Source organism: Pongo abelii, chromosome 11 (genome assembly GCF_028885655.2).
Source record: "Pongo abelii isolate AG06213 chromosome 11, NHGRI_mPonAbe1-v2.0_pri, whole genome shotgun sequence".
Lineage (NCBI taxonomy): Eukaryota > Metazoa > Chordata > Mammalia > Primates > Hominidae > Pongo > Pongo abelii.
Window position 1 is genome coordinate 77700288 of NC_071996.2, and position 20711 is coordinate 77720998.

The 20711-nt window shown below is 35.0% G+C and overlaps 1 protein-coding gene across 6 annotated transcripts in view; it reads right to left on the bottom strand.

Annotated features, from left to right (window-relative positions):
• Positions 1–20711, bottom strand: part of ATF2 (activating transcription factor 2) — a 93673-nt gene that overhangs the window by 14561 nt on the left and 58401 nt on the right. For 4 of the 6 annotated variants that reach the window (XM_054549525.1, XM_009237850.3, XM_063712620.1 and 1 more), the window contains 2 exons: positions 8729–8878; positions 4339–4545 (listed from right to left, as the gene is read on the bottom strand). In XM_054549525.1, the coding sequence (XP_054405500.1) occupies positions 4339–4545; positions 8729–8878 (357 nt within the window). Of the gene's footprint in view, positions 1–3816; positions 3891–4338; positions 4546–8728; positions 8879–20711 lie in introns of all 6 variants that reach the window. The other 2 variants (XR_010135887.1, XR_008522860.1) reach the window with 1 other exon arrangement.

The following is a 20711-nucleotide window of genomic DNA, read 5'->3' on the forward strand; positions in this document are numbered from 1 at the left end:
CTGTTAGTAAAGAAAAGAAATCTGCTTTTTGTTCATAAGGAAACATGCTACATTTATATACTGAAAATTAACCCCCATAATGAGTATAACTGAAAGACAAAGCTATAAACAGGTAAAAACCATTTCAAGTAAAAGATAACAAAATTAACAAAATAGATATTACTTTAAAAATACAGTAACTGGCTGGGTGCGGTGGCTCATGCCTGTAATCCCAGCACTTTGGGAAGCCGAGGCGGGCAGATCACTTGAGGTCGGGAGTTCAAGACCAGCCTGACCAACGTGGAGAAACCCATCTCTACTAAAAATACAAAATTAGCCGGGTGTGGTGGCGCATGCCTGTAATCCCAGCTACTGAGGAGGCTGAGGCAGGAGAATTGCTTGAACCTGGGAGGTGGAGGTTGCAGTGAGCTGAGATTGCACCATTGCACTCTAGCCTGGGGAATAAGAGCAAAACTCTGTCTCCAAAAAAAAAAAAAAAAAAACAATAATTTATAACCAACAGTATTCAATTTTTGGTCTAGATTACCATAAATGTCTCTAATATAATTTGATGAAATTGCTCTTTTAGCAATGATTTGGGAAAACTAAAACATGATTAAATTTAGTGAATGCGGCAATAAGGTTGAATATATTTTAAGGCCTAATATGTATTTGGTAAAAATATGAACAATCATACCTCAACACTTGTTAAACCTTGTATTACATATAAAATATATAAGTAAACTATGGGTCATTACAGCCCACTACACTGATCAGCTAAGCCTACATGTCACATGAAGGATCATCAAGGAAATACAGAATTGATTAATGTTTTCACATAAAGTAGGGTTTAATTATTTCTTTGATATTCAATTTTCTTTACAAGTCATTCTGTTCTTCACAGTTAACGGTTTTGCTGTTGGCAGACTAAAAGAAATTTTTCTCCCTGAATCTATTATAGGCATGTTAACTCTTCACATTCTGAAAGCTAAAATCTGTCACTTTTAAAAAACTTATTTTACTTGCCAAATAAGTAGAAAACAACAAAAAGTCAAAATAATATATTGACTTGAAACAATAACAGAATATCATCATTGAAGTACCCTTTCTTCCCAAACCATCCATGCTCTCAGTTCCCTCCTTACCATCGTTTGCACCTTGGTACATGTCATTTCTAAAATGCTACCTATACTTAGGGAGTCATTTCTATACCAGTTCCTATACCTATACATTTACCCATCTAACTGTAAACCTTTTTATTAATAAGAAAGGATTATGCTTTATTAAGCATAATAATAATGCTTAATTTAGATGTAACTGACCTTTTTTGGTAATTTACCGAGGTGAGATTCATATAACATAAAGGTAATCAGTTTAAACTAGCATTTAGTACATTCACAATGTTGTGTAACTACCACCCTCTGTCTAGTAACAAAATATTTCCATCGCTCCAAATTAAAACCCTAACCCACTAAGCAATTTCTCCTTATTATCCCTCCCCCATTAATATGCCATCTCTCTCTATGGATTCATTTATTCTGGGTATTTCACATAAATGGAATGATACAACATCTGATGTTTGTTCTGTATTCTTTCACTTAACATAATGTTTTGAGGTTCCTCTACACTGTAGCATATACTTCATTCCTTTTTATGGCGGAATAATATTCCATTGTACATATAAAGCACATCCATTCATCTTGGATGGACATTTGGGCTGTTTCCAACAACTTTCTTTTTGCCCAAACATATATATCCTAGGTATTTTCCCAGATTAATATAAATAGATGGATACAATGCTTTTTCTTTTTTGGAGAAGTATTTTAAGTAAAATCCTTGATAATATATCATTTTGGCTCCTATTTTAAAATGCATTTCTAAATCTAAGATGATGCCATCATCACCCAGTTTTTAATGGTCAAAAATACTGGTTTTACTTCTTCTGTACGTAATTTGAGGTATTAACTAAACTCAAGTTCAAATGTAGAGCTTAATTTAGTGATTTCCTAAATTTAGCTTCCATTTAATAGTCTCATGCTTCAAAAAATGATGTCAGCAAACTTCTACCTAATGATAAATCTTTATTTCTCCAATCAAAAAACTTCTACCCAAATTAGGAAGTATATACAAAGCACTGCTACAATAACGACATTTTAATCATAGACTGTGTGACAGAAAAAAAATGAAATAAATAGAGTCAAGATTATATTTATTTTGAATACTTAATTTTCCATGGTTTTCTGCAATAATAAAGGGCTAATAGTGGTAACTAGTGCTGCAGTGTAACTAAGGAAACAGCAATATCTCATTAAAAGGTATTAAGATTGCTCTAAAATGGGTCAAAGCAGAAAACTTGCCCAGCTTAAAATCCCTGTAAATAATAACATATATGTATGTACTACTTCATAGTTTTCAGGTACTTTTACTTCTTAAATAAGGCACAATAAGCCAAATTACAAAGGAAAATAATGGTAAATTTGTCTTACTAGTTAAAATTTTCTGTACGAAGAAACCCTTGAATTGACTGATTTATCTAACAACACAGAGAAGTGGTATTACCACATCTATTCCACAGGTAAGACAACTAAAGACAACAATGATTGTGTTTTATGTCATACAACTATAAAATAGCAGGTCATTCAGAAGATTTTGTTAGTTAAGAACAGAAAAAAAAATACACATACCTAAATCACTTTGTTAATGTAATATGTGAAAATTTAAATAATAATAAATATTCTAACAGACTTGATATAAAATAGCCATTTTTGCAGCATAAATTAGTACCTACAGTCTATATTATTAAAAAAAAAATTTAGAAATGTCTTCTAAAAATTTCTGAGACTTGTTCTTGATTAAAAATTTATCAGATGATGGGCTGGGCACAGTGGCTCACGCCTGTAATCTAGCAATTTGGGAGGCTGAGGCGGGTGGATCACCTGAGGTCAGGAGTTTGAGACCAGCCTGGCCAACATGGTGAAACCCCATCTCTACTAAAAATACAAAAATTAGCCAGGCGTGGTGGTGCGCACCTGTAATCCCAGCTACTTGGGAGTCTGAGGCAGGAGAACCACTGGCACCTGGGAGCTGGAGGTTGCAGTGAGCTGAGATTGCACTACTGCACTTCAGCCCAGGTGATAGAGTGAGACTCCGTCTCAAAAACAAAAAAACAATTTATCAGATGATAAATGATAAATTATATTTCTTAATAAACCCTAGAAGATAAGCACATATTTTAAGTCTATGTGATGTGGTAAGTTGTATTAAAAATTTCTCCTAAATCATTAAAATAAAATCGTTAAAAATAAGTTCTGCAAGACAATCTATTTGTTCTATCATGTCAATATTCAAAGCACAATAAAGACTTAAAGATGCCTGCTTCACATTAAAAAAATTTAAATTATAAAACTTACATTTGGTTAAATGCTATGTCTGATGCTAAAAACTGTTTCCTAACCATTTAAACAGACAATTATATTGGTGATATCTTAAAGACAGATTTAAGAAGACAGCAGGTCTCTTACCATCAATTATGATTATACAGAAAGATTCATTTTTAACTGGGTATGGATAATTCAGAAGACTGAGCTAGACTAATAACAACTGCAATTCATTAACATCAATTTTCTAGTTGATACTTATCAGTTGGTAGTTTAAGATTATATAGGAGAATATTTATGTTAAAAAACACAACAAAAACAAAAGGAAGGAAGAAAAACAAAGGAAACAGATTCGGTGCTGCCTTAAAACTTTATACTCCATGAGGTTTTAAGAAATGTATCTGAGGCACATTGGCAGGGCAGTATGAAATGATCTGTACTGCCACTGGCCATATTGTACCTGGTCTGTGGATAATTAGAGTCCTTCAGTTTCCAAAGCTGTCAATCTGGCACCTTTCACGAGCAATATATTCACTTTAAATAAAACAAAACAGAACAAAATTTATAATTCAAAGAATGAAAGAATTTAAAAGTAAAAACTGCTACTGAAGCAACTTTATAGTTGTGCTATAAACCAAAAAAATAGACAAGAAAAGTGAAATAACAGTGATATTTTTAAATTTTAAAATTCTCTGCACTTTATATCACAACTTTATAAAGTTCAAACCAGATAGTTTAGCTACTTTTGTACGCAGGTAAACACATTTTAAATTTCTTCACTGTATCAGCGTTGAAAGTTTTATATTATTTCATCTCAGCATCCAAACAAACAGTTTACAAAACTATGATTTACTACAGATTCCATACACACCCAATATCACGTCCTAAAATGTTTGGAGGCCCAACTAGAAATAAAAAAAAAAATCTATGTTCACAATTATTAAAAAAGAAAGAAAACAAAATTCACATATATGCACCATACCTGCAGCTGACCATTTAATGAACTCAAGTCTTCGGCTTTCTTCTCTAAAGACTGAACCCAGACTTTCCTTTTTTGTCGGCATCTTGAAGCTGCTGCTCTATTTCGCTCTAAAAACTTTCTCCTTTTTTCATCAGGATCTTCGTTAGCTGCTCTTCTCCGACGACCACTTGTACTTTGGGTCTGTGGAGTCGTGTGAGCTGGAGAAGCCTATTATAAACAGAGATGAAAGCCTGTTATATTTGTATCTAGTGAGTGAATTAACATAGGCAGTAAAGGGTGTCAAAGGGGGAGAGCAACTGTATTTTCTAAGTCTTGTTGAATACATCAGTATGTTGGGGCAATATGAAAATCACCCTGTGGTTTAACTTCCTTCTTGAATATACTTATGTTATGAGCTATGCTATAACACAATTCTCACTAGTGCAATGTCACAGTAAATGTATTCTTCATGTATATTTTCATTTACATACAAATATGAAAAAATTTAAAATACAATACAAATGATATATAGAAATATTTTTCCAAGTATATTTTAACAGATTTTATTACATTATTAAATCCCTGGAAAACTGATTATAAATTTCTCAAAACATTTAATAACTTCCTATTTAAATTCATGATAGAAAACCATGATTTCTACGCTATTTTTAAATTAAATATCTCATATTAAATGTCAATTTTCTTAAAATTTGTTTCTCTAAAGTTATGGAGTGAAAATATGTATATTCTTTGGTATATTCAGCTTTTCTTCAGTTTGTGAAATTTAGGGTCACAGTCTTTTTCTAAGGGTCAAGTTCTTGTATTTATTAATACTCATTTTTCTGGTAGGGAGAATCCCACAGGAGACTTAATTTTCATTTTAATTGTTCCCTCTGCTCCCCAATGAATCAGCTTGGTTATCTCAGATTAGCAAGAGAAAGAAATCTTCAGTCACTAGTAATATTGTCTAGTGTATAAGACTATAAAACAACAGGTACCTTCAAGCCTTTCACAAACCCCAAAACTGTGCCACAGAACAAATGAATAAGGGTGTCAAAAAATGAACTCTTGGCCGGGCGTGGTGGCTCATGCCTGTAATCCCAGCACTCTGGGAGGCCAAGGCGGGTGGATCACTTGAGGTCAGGAGTTCGAGACCAGCCTGGCCAACATGGTGAAAACCAGTCTCTACTAAAAATACAAAAAAATTAGCTGGGCGTGGTGGTGCATGCCTGTAATCCTAGATAATCGGGAGGCTGAGGCACGAGAATCGCTTGAACCCGGGAGGCAGAGGTTGCAGTGAGTCAAGATAACACCACTGCATGCCAGCCTGGGCAATACAGTGAGACTCAGTCTCAAAAAATACAAAAAAAAAAAAAAAGAAAGAAAGAAGAAAATGAACTCTTGGAAATGGTGTAGAGAAAAGAACACTTTGTGGCTATAGGCACATAATCCAAAGGAGAAGCCTGAAAACAATCTTTTACCTATAATTTATTATATTTAAAAATGGTATGCACAAATAAAATTTGTTTTCTCCTTATCTATGTAATACAAGTCTTACATAAAGCTCAAGATAAATTCTGCAGGTAAATTACCAAATTATTTTTCACTCTAACAAATTCCAAAAAATAAAGTTATCATTTCTTTGTCCAAATAACTAGCATTACAAAGAGAGTTATTGCATGTATAAAGTATTTCATGCCTGGGCAACATAGCAAAACCTCATCTCTACAAATAATTTAAAAAACTAGCCAAGTGTGGTGGCATGTGCTTATGGTCCTAGTTACTCAAGAGGTTGAGGTGGGAGAGGATTGCTTGAGCCTGGGAAGTGGAGGCTGCAGTGAGCCATGATCGCACCACTGCACTCCAGCATGGGCAACAGAGGATGATCCCGTCTCAAAAAAGAGATATTTTAATTGTAATAAAGATTAAGCATTTAAATTACAGCGTTTCTTTTACTTACATAATTGCAACTTAATGTTTTAGAAAAATATTTCTATGGCTGACTTCAAGATTTGCAATCTTGAAATTTTTTTCTTCATCCTCCTATTTCTCTTTTTCTTTCTTTTTTTTTTGAGATAGAGTCTCGCTCTGTGGCCCAGGCTGGAGTGCAATGACGTGATCTTGGCTCACTACAACTTCCGCCTCCTGGGTTCAAGTGATTCCCCTACTCAGCCTCCCGAGTAGCTAGGATTACAGGTGCCTGCCACCATACCCAGCTTAATTTTTGTATTTTTAGTAGAGATGGGGTTTCACCAGGTTGGCCAGGCTGGTCTCGAACTCCTGACCTCAGGTGATCCACTCGCCTTGGACTCCCAAAGTGCTGGGATTATAGGTGTGAGCCACATCCTCCTATTTTTCTTATTGAGAATGGCAGGTTTTTTCTTTTACTCATCTGGCTGAATAAGAGAGAACAGTTTATTTTTGTTTTTAATTGATTGAACTCATTATAGCAAAGACTAATCATAAGTACTAGCAGAATAGCAGAAGCTTAATTTCTGCTACTCAGAGTTACATTTGTATATCTTTATGCCTATCAAGGATTGGAGGCTTCTTAGAAGTGTATACTGCTCCTTCTCGCCCCATGTCTATTAATTCATTCTATTTCATTCAGAAAATACTTATAGGAACTATTCTAGAAACTAAGTATAGCAGTGAACAAACAGATAAAGTCCTGCCCTCATGGGGCTTCCATCCAATACAATAACATATAAAGATATAAATAAAAATTAGATCCAGGGAAACTATAGTTAGTGCAAGAAAGTAAGGACAATAAAAATAAATTATATTCATTTTTTAAAAATAACTCTTTAAAAATGTAAAAAATCATACTTAACTTGCAGATCACACAAAAACACCCATGGGTTGCATATGGCCTGTGAATCATTGTTAAACCCTGAGGTATAATATTAACACACATAACACAATCACTCAGCCCCTCATTTTCCCTTTTGGTCCCTAAGTAAAGTTGGTTAGTGGATGACAACCACAACTACATTTCATTATATATTAAGTTTTTAAAAGACAAGATACAGTTATGTAAATACCTATGATTAGGTGGCAATCTAAAACTTGTTTATATGTGTTTCTTTGAAAACTTTTGCTTTTTAATGCCAATGCTAATATTCTTCAAGTAAAGATAAAAGGTCTAAATAGAATTCTGAAACATTTAACAGGAGTACAATAATCTTTTACTAGAAAGAATTAGAAAGGCACTGCAGGCATATAACAATATCAATCATCTCACAGGCAGTCACAAACTAGAGATAAGTGAAAGGGGTCTCTAGTATAAATAGCTGCCATAAAGCATATTTGCTCCTTTGGTGATGTTTCACAAGTTTTAATTCAGGAATCATTTGATTTATGTTAGTAATGTAATACCTACATATGTGTGTATGTGTGTGAATATTTATCTACCTATTTCTCTAAAAGACCTCTGATTACCTACAAGTGAGATAAGGTTACTTATACAAATAAATAACAAAGAGTAATGTTTTACAATGAGTGAGCAAATATTAAAAGCAGAAACAAGAATTATTTGTTCTGCTAGTAATGGAAACAGAAAAAACATCTGCCTCTTTGGGACATACACACTTTAATGGCTGTAGATGGCAACACAATACTGAAATATGATATGCATGGTAATCATAAACATATGGCATTTTAGGAAAAAAGGAAAATCAATCATTTTTTAAGAAGAGATTCAAAAAGATTCTTTAGAAATCTTAGTTTTGCTACTTGAAAAAGAACGTAAGATTTAGTTACATACATTTCTGAAGAACACAGCATCCCTTAACAAAGTTGTTATTGTCTATAAAATTTACAGAACTTAACCTATTAAATTTTCCTATAACGTCAATACTTTGGTTACACAGGAGAACAGTTCAAATCAAACCTGTTTATGCCACAGCAAGAAAAAATATCTAGTGTTAATAGTTATGGTTTATGTCAAATTTGTAGTTTTGGATGATAACTAAGAAAACAAGATACAATTTCATTCTTCTCACTGTAAGGTTCTAATATTATTTTTCTAGTTATATAACTATTTTCCAAAGTCATAACTCTATAAACTTCCTCAATCAGGAAATAGAGAGTAAAGGAAATTTCTCAAAGCAGTATTCAGTTTCACTGTCCTAAAATCAACAGAAAAAGATGTTTTCTTTAAAAAGAATTGTGACCAACATATATGGACACCCACAGAAATATTTACAGGTGTCCTGAACAGAAAAACTGCTCTATTATGTTTATTTTTATATCAATACTTGTACACTGAGCTACCTTTCCCTGAGGCTTTTGATACACCTTTGGAATAACAATATGACCAGAGTAATATTTTTTAAATAAGTCGTAAGTTACACTGTACTTGTCTGTTTAAAGATGACAGAGTGCTGAATAATAAAAACAACACACATACCGGAGTTTCTGTAGTGGATGTGGCTGGCTGTTGTAATGACTGTGGTCGAGATTCCTCTGACTGAGTCCTAACCAATCCGCTACCATGACCTTTGACAGTATCACCATTGGTAACTGGAGGATGTTGCTGGGTCAAAGCAGCTTTTAATCTCTGAAATGCAAACACCATTAAAAAATTTTTTTTAAGTCCTTAAAGATCATCATGAATATCAACAAGACAAACAATAACACCTTAGGTAGTTTCCCTGAGTCTTTTTGCCCAGTACTACTAGAGGATTCTGTATTTTGCTGTTACTAGTGAATTTTGAGAAAATAATAATAAAGGCCTTAAAAATGTAACATCATGTCACTGTCCAAGTAAGCACTGGCACCAAACCTGCAAACAGAGATCAAATGGGCCCAAACTGAGCCTCCTCCAAGAACCTACAGCTGGGTTTGTCTCTCTTAGGTTTTCCCTGTCCCCAGTAAGCAGATCTAGTTCTCTTTTGCTGTTGCAGGTTTGCCAGTTAATTATTGGATTGTACTGGACTCACATTCAGAGCATGATAGATCTAGTATTAGAATGAGGCCCTAGATATTTATGTCTACCACCTTATCAAGAAACAATTTGAATGAAGCTTGTTATGCTATCAATAAAAATTTGTTATATGCAACTATTTTATCTCCTAACCAGTTAGTAAGCTCTCTAAGAGCAGAGATTATCTTATACTTTTGGGTATTTCTTTTAGCAACTGATGTAATGATTTGATACATAGGTACAAACAAACATATCTGTTAACTGATAGAAATTGGTTTCTTTAGTGAAAATGGTCATATGTGATCTTTAAGGTGGTTTTGTTATGATCTGTAAATATAAAATAATTTGCAAAGATAATCATACCACAGTATCTCAGCAATGAAAGGGACTTCAGGGATCCAACAGACCTGAGACTATTATTGCTGATATTGTTCTTAGTAACTGAGATGTAGTTCTTGGGCCCCAAATACATATTATTACAGAAATTGGAGTCAGAGTTATGTATATTACGTTTTCCTAAGATTCTTATAGAGGTTCATCTTTGAGGGGATGGAGGCTAATAAGAGAGTGAGAGCCAGCGCAAGTGAGAGGCAAAAAAGAGAGATAGAGATGTGAGAACCATGTTGCAGCCTACCCAGCACTTCCCAAACTTTTTAGAAATAAATAACTGTCTGGGGTGTTAAGTGTTAAGAACACATATTCTTGGCAATCTTTTCCTTTCTTCCTTCCCTGAGTATAGCAGAAAGGAGTGAGTGAGAGAAGAGCTTTTAAAAAAGACCCCCAAATAATACTAGTACAAGTATTTCCATTCACTTCAACTAAGAACAATTCAGAAATTTTTATAACTATTTCAAAACTTGTAATTTCTTCCTTTTCATCTAGGCCTATCTTCTTACTGTCTATCATATATGATCCACATCCCATAAAAACTGAAGCATATATGAAAAGATCACCAGAATTTCAACTGAGGCAGTAATTATGTGTGAACAAATGTTAGTGGACATTTTCTCTCTCTTGCGAATCACTGTATATTCTGGGTGTGATTTTTAAAATAAAGTCAATTTGTAAAAAGAAAAGTTTTCTTGAGATATAAGTTACACATAGCAAGTTAACTCTGTTTAGTGTACAATCCTATTAAATATCTTTTTTTTTTTTTTTTTTTTTTTGAGAGGGAGTCTCGCCTGTCGCCCAGGCTGGAGGGCAGTGGCATGATCTCAGCTCACTGCAACCTTCACCTTCACGGTTCAAGCAATTCTCCTGCCTTAGCCTCCTGAGGAGCTGGGATTACAGGTGCATGCCACCACGCCCGGCTCATTTTTGTATTTTTAATAGAGATGGGGTTTTGCCATGTTGGCCAGGCTGGTCTTGAACTCCTGACCTCAAGTGATCCACCCTCCTCGGCCTCCTAAAGTTCTGGGATTACAGGTGTGAGCCATCGTGCCTGGCCTCTATTGAATTTTAACAAACAAATACACTCATGCAACCTACCCTACAATCAGGATACATAACAGTTTTACCACAATAAAATCCTCATGCCCTTTCCTGTCACACTCTCCTTCTACTCCCTGGCCCTGGAAACGACTGATCTATTTTCTGATTCCAAGAGTTTTGTCTCTTCCAGAAGATCATATACTTGGAAACATACATTGTATAGCCTTTTGAATCTGGCTTCTTTCCCTGAGCACAATGCAGTTGAGATTCACCTGTGTTGTTGTATTATCTGTAGTTTTTTAATGAGTTTTTAATTGTATAGTATCCCCACTTTACACTTTAGGAAACCAGATATCATTTGCTCAAGGATGCAGAGCTGTTAAGCTAGTTCAAATCCTGACTATAAACCCAGATCTCTTTAATTTCAAGTGCAAAATATTTCCATGGCACCATGCTGCATACTTTAACCTTGGTGCTACCAGAAAACACAGGGAAAGATCAAGACAGAGAGTCTGAAACTTTGTGGCTTAATGATTCAAAAGACAATCATAAGGATTTAGAGTGCCAAACCTGTTACTGCAACTGCTAAGCCAGGATCAGGCATGTTTTCTCCCTCTTTTCTGACAGACTACTTCTTTATGAATTATAAAAAGTACCACTTATGTAATATCCTAGTGCTTTCACTGATTAGAACATGCAATGTACTATGGTCTTATACAGCTGAGAATACACTTTAGGTTCAGAACCTAACTCCACCTCAAACTATCTGTGACTTTGAACAAATCATTGATCTTTGAGTCTCAATTTCTTTACCTATAAAACTGGGAATAATAACTTCCTTGCAGAGTTGAGTTGAAAAATAAATATAACATGTAAAACTATCTGACTTGTAAAAGAATTTTTCAGATGTCAGTTTCCTTATTTCTTTTAAGAATACTATTGAGGCCTCTATTTTCTTAGCACGGAGGTCCAAAGAATCAGGATAGTTCCTATGTTTCTGAATTTTCAAAATGTCCTTAAGGGTCACCTTAAGCATTGGTTTGATCCCAGACATATTTTATATATGAGATGTAAAAAGTAAAGTAGAGGTTCCTCTTCAAAGACTTTCCTCCCCATCTAATTAGTAATAAATAATAACTTCTCTTAGAAGCAAAATTTATTCAAAGACCTGTGCTAACACTCAAATATCTGCTAGCTGTAATAAAGAAATCAATGTACTTTATGTTCTTAGCTCCCACAATTTACCTACATATTTGCCCTGGCATGCTTATACTGGTCCAAGCAAGCATTAGGTCATAGCCTGTTCCTCTTCCTTATTTGAAGGTGTTTTTACCTTTCTCAGCATTCCACAAGTTAATTCCTCTTTCCTTTGTTCTCCTCTGCCTTTGCCTCTTTTAAAACTTCTAAGTTGCTAGCCAATCAGGACAAATACAGAATGTGAGGTCCCATTCCAGCCAATGGAAATTGGACACAGCAGTAGGGTGGATGCGTCAGGTTATAAATGACCCTGTCTCCTTTGTTCGGTGTACTCTCATGGGAAAACTGCTGGCGAGTGTACCCTTTCTGCAGAAAGTAAAAAAATTGGCCTTGCTGAGGAAATTAAATTTATGTTCAAGTGCTATTTCTTTACAGCACTGGGGAACAAGTAAGCATTCCTAACAGAGACATGCTCAAGACCATAAGAAAAACTGAATTTTTTAGAATCAAGACAAGATTCCTAGTTCCTTTTCTAAACAATCAGAAACAACTATATTAGTAGCTAAAACATAGGAAATTAGGACCCTAATAATTGATGGGATAATGTAGAAGTGGATGGATTAAAACTGAAATTAAATGAGGGACTAAAGTCGTAGCTGGCTAGAATCAGATAGGAATACTTTGGAAAATGATCAAGAAGTATTTAAAGTAGAAAGACCTCAGTTGGAAAAGTGTGGGTCAGAACAAAGGCAGAGAGCCTTGGGAGGTCGCCAGTCTGCATATTTATATATTTTATAAATAGAATGTTAGACATCAAAATACAATGACTAGTACCAAGCCTATAGTGATAAATTGGGGCTTTCATTTCTAGTTTTAAAATGTGCACAAATATAACTAGAGGTAGAAATGTGAGGCTTAGTAAATTATGTGTTTGGAAAAGATTTTTAAGTCCTTAGGTAGAAATTATCATAGAATTGAAGAGCATTTAAAGTTTTACAGTGAAGAGCTTAACTCTCAGAATTAATGAAATACAGTAACTGCACATAGGGGAGCCTGAAATACATAAACATCACTCTCTTGAATAATCTTTAGTAGGGCAAGTTACTACCTTACAGAGCACTTAAAAGCAGCATCAGTATTCATTCATTATCCTTCCTTGACTGCTCTAGGGTATAGAGTACTCATCCAGTGAGGAAGCTCTAATGTTTGCTCCATGCTGTTACATTGATTACAATGGGTCTGGCTTGAAAAGTATGCCAGTGGGTATACAACAGAAGAAAAAGATTTTAAGGGTTAATTAACACTGTTCTAAACTGTCCATTAATTTTTCTAAAACTGCAACAAAAATGCACACACGCTAAAAAAAATTAGACTTAGGTCAAAAAAGCAGTCACTAAATATCATTCATACAAATTTTACAATTAATGTAAGGATATCTACAATCCAGCCATACATATTTGTTAGGTGCATTTGAAGAAGGCCAAATACTTTGGTTTAAAAAAAAAAAATCAATGAAAACAAATGTAATGAACATTTATTTTACAACAGAATTTTGGAGCTAGCAGAGATAATGAAAGTTAATTAGTCCAATCACCATCTTACAGATACAGAAACTCCAAAAAACTGAAGTTACTTCCCAGAATCATAGTTAGCAGAGATAAAACCAGAAATTCTATTTGTTGACTCCCAGTTCACCAAACACATTCTAAACAAAAGCTTTGCCAAACTGGAGCTCTAGTCTAATGTTAAATTTTCTAAATCTATTAGTAATCAATTAAGTTAAGCATCTGATATTGGTCAGTCCATTACTAAGATCAAAATCTCTCTCAATAGGCAAATTTAATATATGTAAATAAAGATTAAGTACTCTAAGAAGTAAAGATTGAGCACTCATAAAAATTAAAGATTTAAGGTGGGGTGTGATGGCTTATGCCTGTAATCTCAGCACTTTGGGAGGCCAAGGCAGGACTGCTTGAGCCCAGGAGTTCCACACCAGCCTGGGCAATATGGTAAAACTCCATTTCTACAAAAAACTTCAAAATTAGCCAGGTGTGGTGGTGCATGCCTGTAGTCCCAACTACTCAGGAGGCTGAGGCAGGAGGTTTGCTTGAGCCCAGGAGTTTGAGGCTGCAGTGAGCTCTGGCCTGGGAAACAGAGCAACACCCTGACTCAAAAAAAAAAAAAAAAAAGAAAAAAAAAAAAGGAGGACTTTACAAGGTCTATATTATCCAACATGTACAAGAAAACTTAGGCATAATTTAAATTTAAAGTAAAGGTAGACTTTGTTTGATAAACAAAAATGTCTTCATAATGTTTCTATGAAACAGACCAGTATTTTAATGTTTAATTTTCAGTGATGTAAAGTTAACTACTATATTGAAAACTTTTTTTCTTAGAGAGATATAGATTGTTTCAATTAATTAAAGGATGAATAATTTGTTGTGCTGACCAATCTGACACATTCGCTTTAAGAGGTGATCTCCTAGAAATAATTTGTCATTCAAGTTCTATGTTGCACCCTTGAAAATAAATTTTATCACATCTGTCAGAACTTAGTACGAACAAAGTACTCCATCAGAGTTCAAAGAAAAAAGATAATGTTCTCTAGAAACAATTTATGAAAAAGTCAGATCCATATTTCATATGTGCCACAAAAGCTCATCAGAGTAATAACCCTCCTTCTCCTGAGTGTTATCCTACCATCTGCTGCTCTATTACTTATCTTTATTTTGCAACTAATTAACAGCATAATCTTCTAAATTCAGCAAGTTAATTATCATTATTGTGGTCTTTGCAGCATCATCAGTCCTCATGAAATCTTGTCTCCCCACCCCCAGAGAACGTATGAAAATCAAGTAGGTTGAGAGAGGGTCTGTTTCTTTGGAGTGAGCTCATTAGGTATTTGCTGATTAGCTCGGCATGCAAAGGCAGGTCAGAAGAATTCTGCTGAACATGAGGTTCCATGCAGGGCCCAACCAAGTTAATGTAGGTTTCTGAACATTTGCCAGGATGCCCTCTGTCAGCTCTCAGTAGAAACCCCCTGCAGAAAACCTACTGGCTACCCACTGTGTGCAAAGATATTTCTCAGTTTGTCACACGTCTTAAAAAAAAAAAAAAGATTCTGGAGGATACTATTTAAATACTTTACTAAATCTTAAAATTCCCAGATGATTAACATTTTCTTATTCAGAAGAGCTGCTTTTTGATTACAAATATTACAAAAGAAAATTGTTTTATTAGAAGAGTAATATGATTTACGGGCTTAATGACAAACAAAACCCTGAAACCAAAATTTAGTGACAACTAGTCTAATTCTGTAGAAAATTATATCCTGGGAATTTTTCTGTTGTATTAAAAAGTACTAGATAGTCTTTCATTTTTCGGTCCCTATCGACATTTAACACATTCTTACTGTTCCAAAGGCTTAAAGTTCTTAAAAATTAAAAAATACAAGCTTACTCTGAAGACTTTTTTTTTTTTTTTTTTTTAGCAGAAAAGAAAGATCTTATTTCAGTATTCACAGCACACACAAATACAATGCATACATAATATCTTCCTGGAAAGGCACTGAACATCTGAAAATCAGGGAATTACGAAAACATCCTATGTTAGCATACAAAGTAAATTTCTCTTTAGCTGTAGTGTGCTACTCATTCTTCCATGTTCCAATCCCATTATTTTTAACCACAGGTCATTTTAGCAGAATCACTACTGCTACAATATACAGCATATTATTAACAGATTGTGATCATAAAGGTCTAATAAATTCTTGAGAGAGATGCAGAACCCCAAAAGGATGATGTTTAAAATACTTTCAAAGATCTGAAAACAACAAAGTAAAATCCAACAAAAGCAGTAAAAGAAGAAATTACAAGTTTTAAGGTGGTGGCGGGGTGGGAGGGCGGTGCACAAACAGGTGAAGAGTCAGAAAAATCACTTAATGTGTAACATGAATCTAGGGAACGTGAGCTGGGAACCACTTATTTGGAGAATGTGGACATGGAGTTCTATCTTTAAGGCAGGAAAGAATCAAGTTCTGTGACCATTTATCTGGTCATTAAGAAAGCTCTGTGCACTGGGATACGAACCCATCTTCAATGTTCTTCAGTTGGGATGACAGAATTGTTTATATGGTGAGTCTTCTTAAGCCCACTGAAGCTTAAAGAAGTAAACCAATACCACTGACATTTTAATTTCAAACTTTAATTTCAAATAAACTATACCTATTTGGTATTTTACGTTCTATAAGTGTCTAATCTAACTTGCCAAGTGGAATAACACATTACCCTTGGACTTTAAGTGAAAATGTTTAATTAAGAGATTGACTTGGGCCTGTGATTTTAGTCGTAAGTGCTGAGAATGGGCCTGTGATTTTAGTTGTAAGTGCTGAGATAATCTTAAGTAAGCTTCTAAATAATTAATGAATATTTAAGAAAACTATGTATCACTGTAAGTTTAGTTAAATTTAAGAATTATTAAAGTACTTAAGAAAGTCAGACAATTGAGAGAATTATTGAGTACATAGCTTTACATGTATATAGCTTAGCGTGTTTAAGATTATATTTTAAGCTCTTTAAAAGCAATCATTACATAACTGTACATGTAAATTGCCTTGGGAACTTAGGAAAGCACTAGGTTTTTAAACTTGTAATCTTAATAAATCTTATATTATTTTTTAAAAGTAGTCCCTGAATAATCATTATGTGTACAAGTCACCATCAAGGGCATTAAAATCTGCCCCCCGACAAAAAATATGAAATCAAAACCCAAAACAAAATAGCTCATTGATAAAATACAATCCTAATTGCTACACATGCTGGAAAAAAAAACCATAATGGTCTTCTTAGAAGAACATTCTTTTTTGACTCTCCTGATGGTCACTGAACACATTTGCAAGAAAAATCTCAAAATCTAAGATCATGTCTATTGAATTTCTTAGAACCCAAGAAATGTTTGCCATGTAACAATTGATAGAAATAGTTGTTAAACGATATTGTTAATATAAAAAGAATATTGAAGTGTGAAATAATTTCTATGCAACAAAAAAATTCAAGTAACCAGAATTCCCTTATCCAGTACACTGACATTTTAAGTTACCAGTTCAGGTTACTATACCAGCATAGCAATATCTACTGTTTCACAAATGAGCTGAAATAAATAGCTATGATCTATTAGAAAATGGAAATAAAGGAAAATCAAATATACCAAAGATGGTAAGTTCCCAAACCACAACGTAATTAAAATATAAATCAATATGAAAAAGATAAATAGAAAAGCCTTGAAATATTTGGAAATTATACAGTGCACTTCTAAATAACTCACAGGTCAAAGAAGAAATCACAGGAGAAATTTAAAAAGTAATGACAATAAAAGTATAGCATATCAAAATTTGTGCTTTAAATGTCTATATTAGAAAAAAGATTTAAATAGATAATCTAAGCTTCTACTTTAAGAAACCCAAAAAAGATAAGCAAATTAAGCTTAATTAAGTAGGAAAAACAAATATTAAAGACAAAAGTAAGTCAATGGGAGTATAAACATACCATTAAGAAAAATAAAGGCAAGCTACACACTAACAGAAAATAGACAGTAGAAATATATGTACCTCTCTCTCTAACAAAAACCTTATATCCGGTATAAATAAAGAATTCCAGGCTAAGTGCAGTAGCTCACGCTATCGCAGCACTTTGGGAAGCCGAGGAGGGTGGATCACCTTAGGTCAGGAGTTTGAGACCAGCCTGGCCAACATGGTGAAACCCATCTCTAAAAATACAAAAATTAGCTTGGTGTGGTGGCAGGTGACCGTAATCCCAGCTACTAGGAGGCTGAGGTGGGAGAATCACTTGAACCCTGGGAAGGGGAGGCTGCAGTGAGCCAAGATCTTACCAGCGCACTCCAGCCTGAGTGACAAAGAGAAAGACTGTCCAAAACACAACAAAAAAAAATTCCAGCCAGGTGCAGTGGCTCACGCCTGTAATCCCAACACTTTGGAAAGCTGGGGTAGGCAGATCACTTAAGGTCAGGAGTTTGAGACCAGCCTGGTCAACATGGTGAAACCCTATCTCTACTAAAAATACAAAAATTAGCTGCATGTGGTGGCGGGAGCCTGTAATCCCAGGCTGAGGCAGGATAACTGTGTGAACCCTGGAGGCAGAGGTTGCAGTGAACTGAGATTGTGCCACTGCATTCCAGCCTGGGCGACAGAGCAAGACTCTGTCTCAAACATAAATAAATAAATAAAAATAATAATGCAATAATAAAAACAATTGGCCAGGTGTGGTGACTCTCATGCCCGTAATCCCAGTACTTTGGGAGGCCGAGGAGGACAGATTGCCTGAGCTCAGGAGTTCAAGACCAGCCTGGCAGAGCAATCTTTATAAAAAAATACAAGTAGTCCCAGCTACTTGAGGGGCTAAGGCAGGAGGATCACTTGAGGCTGGGAGATCCAGGCTGCAGTGAGCCAAGATCATACCACAACACTCCAGCCTGAGTAACAGAGCCAAACCCCGTCACAATCAATCAATCAATCAATAAAAGAAAAACAGCACAATTTTTTAAATGGGCAAAAGACCTCACAACTAATGTCTGGCCAAAAAGGAAATGGAAATTAAAACTATGAGACACTGCTAAACAGCTCTAGAATGTCCACGATTAAAAAGACAGGGAGAACCAAATGCTGACAAGAATGTGGGAACAACTGGAATTCCCATACACTGCTGGTAGGAACGTAAACCTTTGGGTAAAGGTTTAGCAATTTCTTATAAAGTTAAATGTATACCTACCCTCTGACTTGGCAATTCTACTTTTAGCTGTTTAGTCAATAAAATGAAAATATATGGCCATGAAAAGAGTTATATAAGAATGTGTATAGTAGCTTTATTCACAATAGCTAAACACTAGAAACCATTAAAGTGTCCATGAACAGGAGACTGGACAAAGAAATTGTGGTATATTCACACAATGGAATACCACTCAGCAATAAAAAGAAGCAAACTGTGATCACTCAACAACATGGATAAATCTCAGACATGCTGAGCTGGACATGAGAGTATAAAGTGGCTATTTACATGAAATTCTATAACTAATCTATGGTTACAAACATCAGAATAGGTGGAGTGGACTGATCGGAAAGAGAGAAACTTTTATTCTTTTTAATTTAATTTCCTGATGACCTAAAAGAAACAGTTATTCAGGTTAAGTTTAACAGTTTCTAAAAATATGGCCTACTCTTGTAAATAAAGGTATTTCTTAAAAGTGGATTTGTTCCTTTTGAATTAATTTATAGAAAAAAGTCCAACGAATATGTAAAAATACTTTTAGATGCAGTACACAATAACAGGATCTCCTTATAATATCTATATCTGCTCTACTCAGTTCCCACTGCATGGTAAATTAAATTGAATTTTTCATCAATCAGTATACTAAAATGGGAAGTGCAAAAAATGCCCCTGGTGAAGCTCTTCTGCTATCAAGTGAAGAAGATTCATCTTAGTATTTCCAAAGCTCTGACCTGAACATACTATGATGTGAAAAATTTCCTCCTTGGGTTTTTAGGGTCTTCTCTGACAATCAATAACCACCTAATTTTTATACTCTTCAACCAACTGTTGTTCATTCAGATAATATGTAAGTTTTATTGCTAAAACAGGGTGTCCTGTGCAAATTTCTGACTGATTGTCTGCACTAATGGAGAATAGCAGTAAAAATTTTTCAGGCCGGGTGCAGTGGCTCACGCCTGTAATCTCAACACTTTGGGAGGCTGGGGAGGGGGGATCACGAGGTCAGGAGTTTGAGACCAGTCTGACCAACATGGTGAAAACCCGTCTCTACTAAAAATACAAAAATTAGCCAGGCATGGTGGTGCACACCTGTAATCCCAGCTACTCAGGAGGCTGAGGCAGGAGAATTGCTTGAACCCAGGAGGCGGAGGTTGCAGTGAGCTGAGATTGTGCCACTGTACTCCAGCCTGGCCGAAATAGCGAGACTCCATCTCAAAAAAAATAAATAAATAAATAAATAAATTCAGCTCTGCAATGTTTTAGCATGTAAAAATCTGTATTTAGTATAGTGCCTAGCAAATAACTGAAGCAAATAGAAGGTGTCTAATAACTACTAATCTATTGATTTCCTAAGGATACATTAATTAATTGCTCTTGTTAGCCCTATTACGATATAGAACGTTAACATCTACCCAATTAATTGATGTTATTAACTGACATTATTGTATTACAACACAGCAAGGAGAATTACACTGATTTTTATTTTATTTTATTTTTGAGAAGGAGTCTCACTCTGTCACCCAGGCTGGAGTGCAATAGTGCGATGCTGGCTCACTGCAACCTCGGCCTCCCGGGTTCAAGCAAATTCTTGTGCCTCAGCCACCCGAGTAGCTAGGATTACAGGCATGTGCCACCACGCTCGGCTAATTTTTGTATTTTTAGTAGAGACGGGGTTTCACCATGTTGGCCAGGCTGCTCTCGAACTCCTGACCTCAGGTGATCTGCCCACCTCAGCCTCCCAACGTGCTTGGGATTACAGGTGTGAGCCACTGCGCCCAGCCCTGATTTTCTTTAAAAATAGAATCGTCAGATCTTCTGCTAAGAAAATTAGAAAGTTTATAGCATTTAGGGTTAAGAAGTACCCCAGGAACCAAAGCTTAATCCTTTTATTTTACAGATGAGGAAATGCAATCTCAGGAAAGTTAAAGTTGCTTAATTAAAGGTAGTGAATATTGGAGTTAGGATTAAAATTAAAATTAAAATACACATCTAAACATTAATTTAATAGCATCTAAACAACACAACAGAAAACATGGTTTTCTTTATATGTATCATGTTTG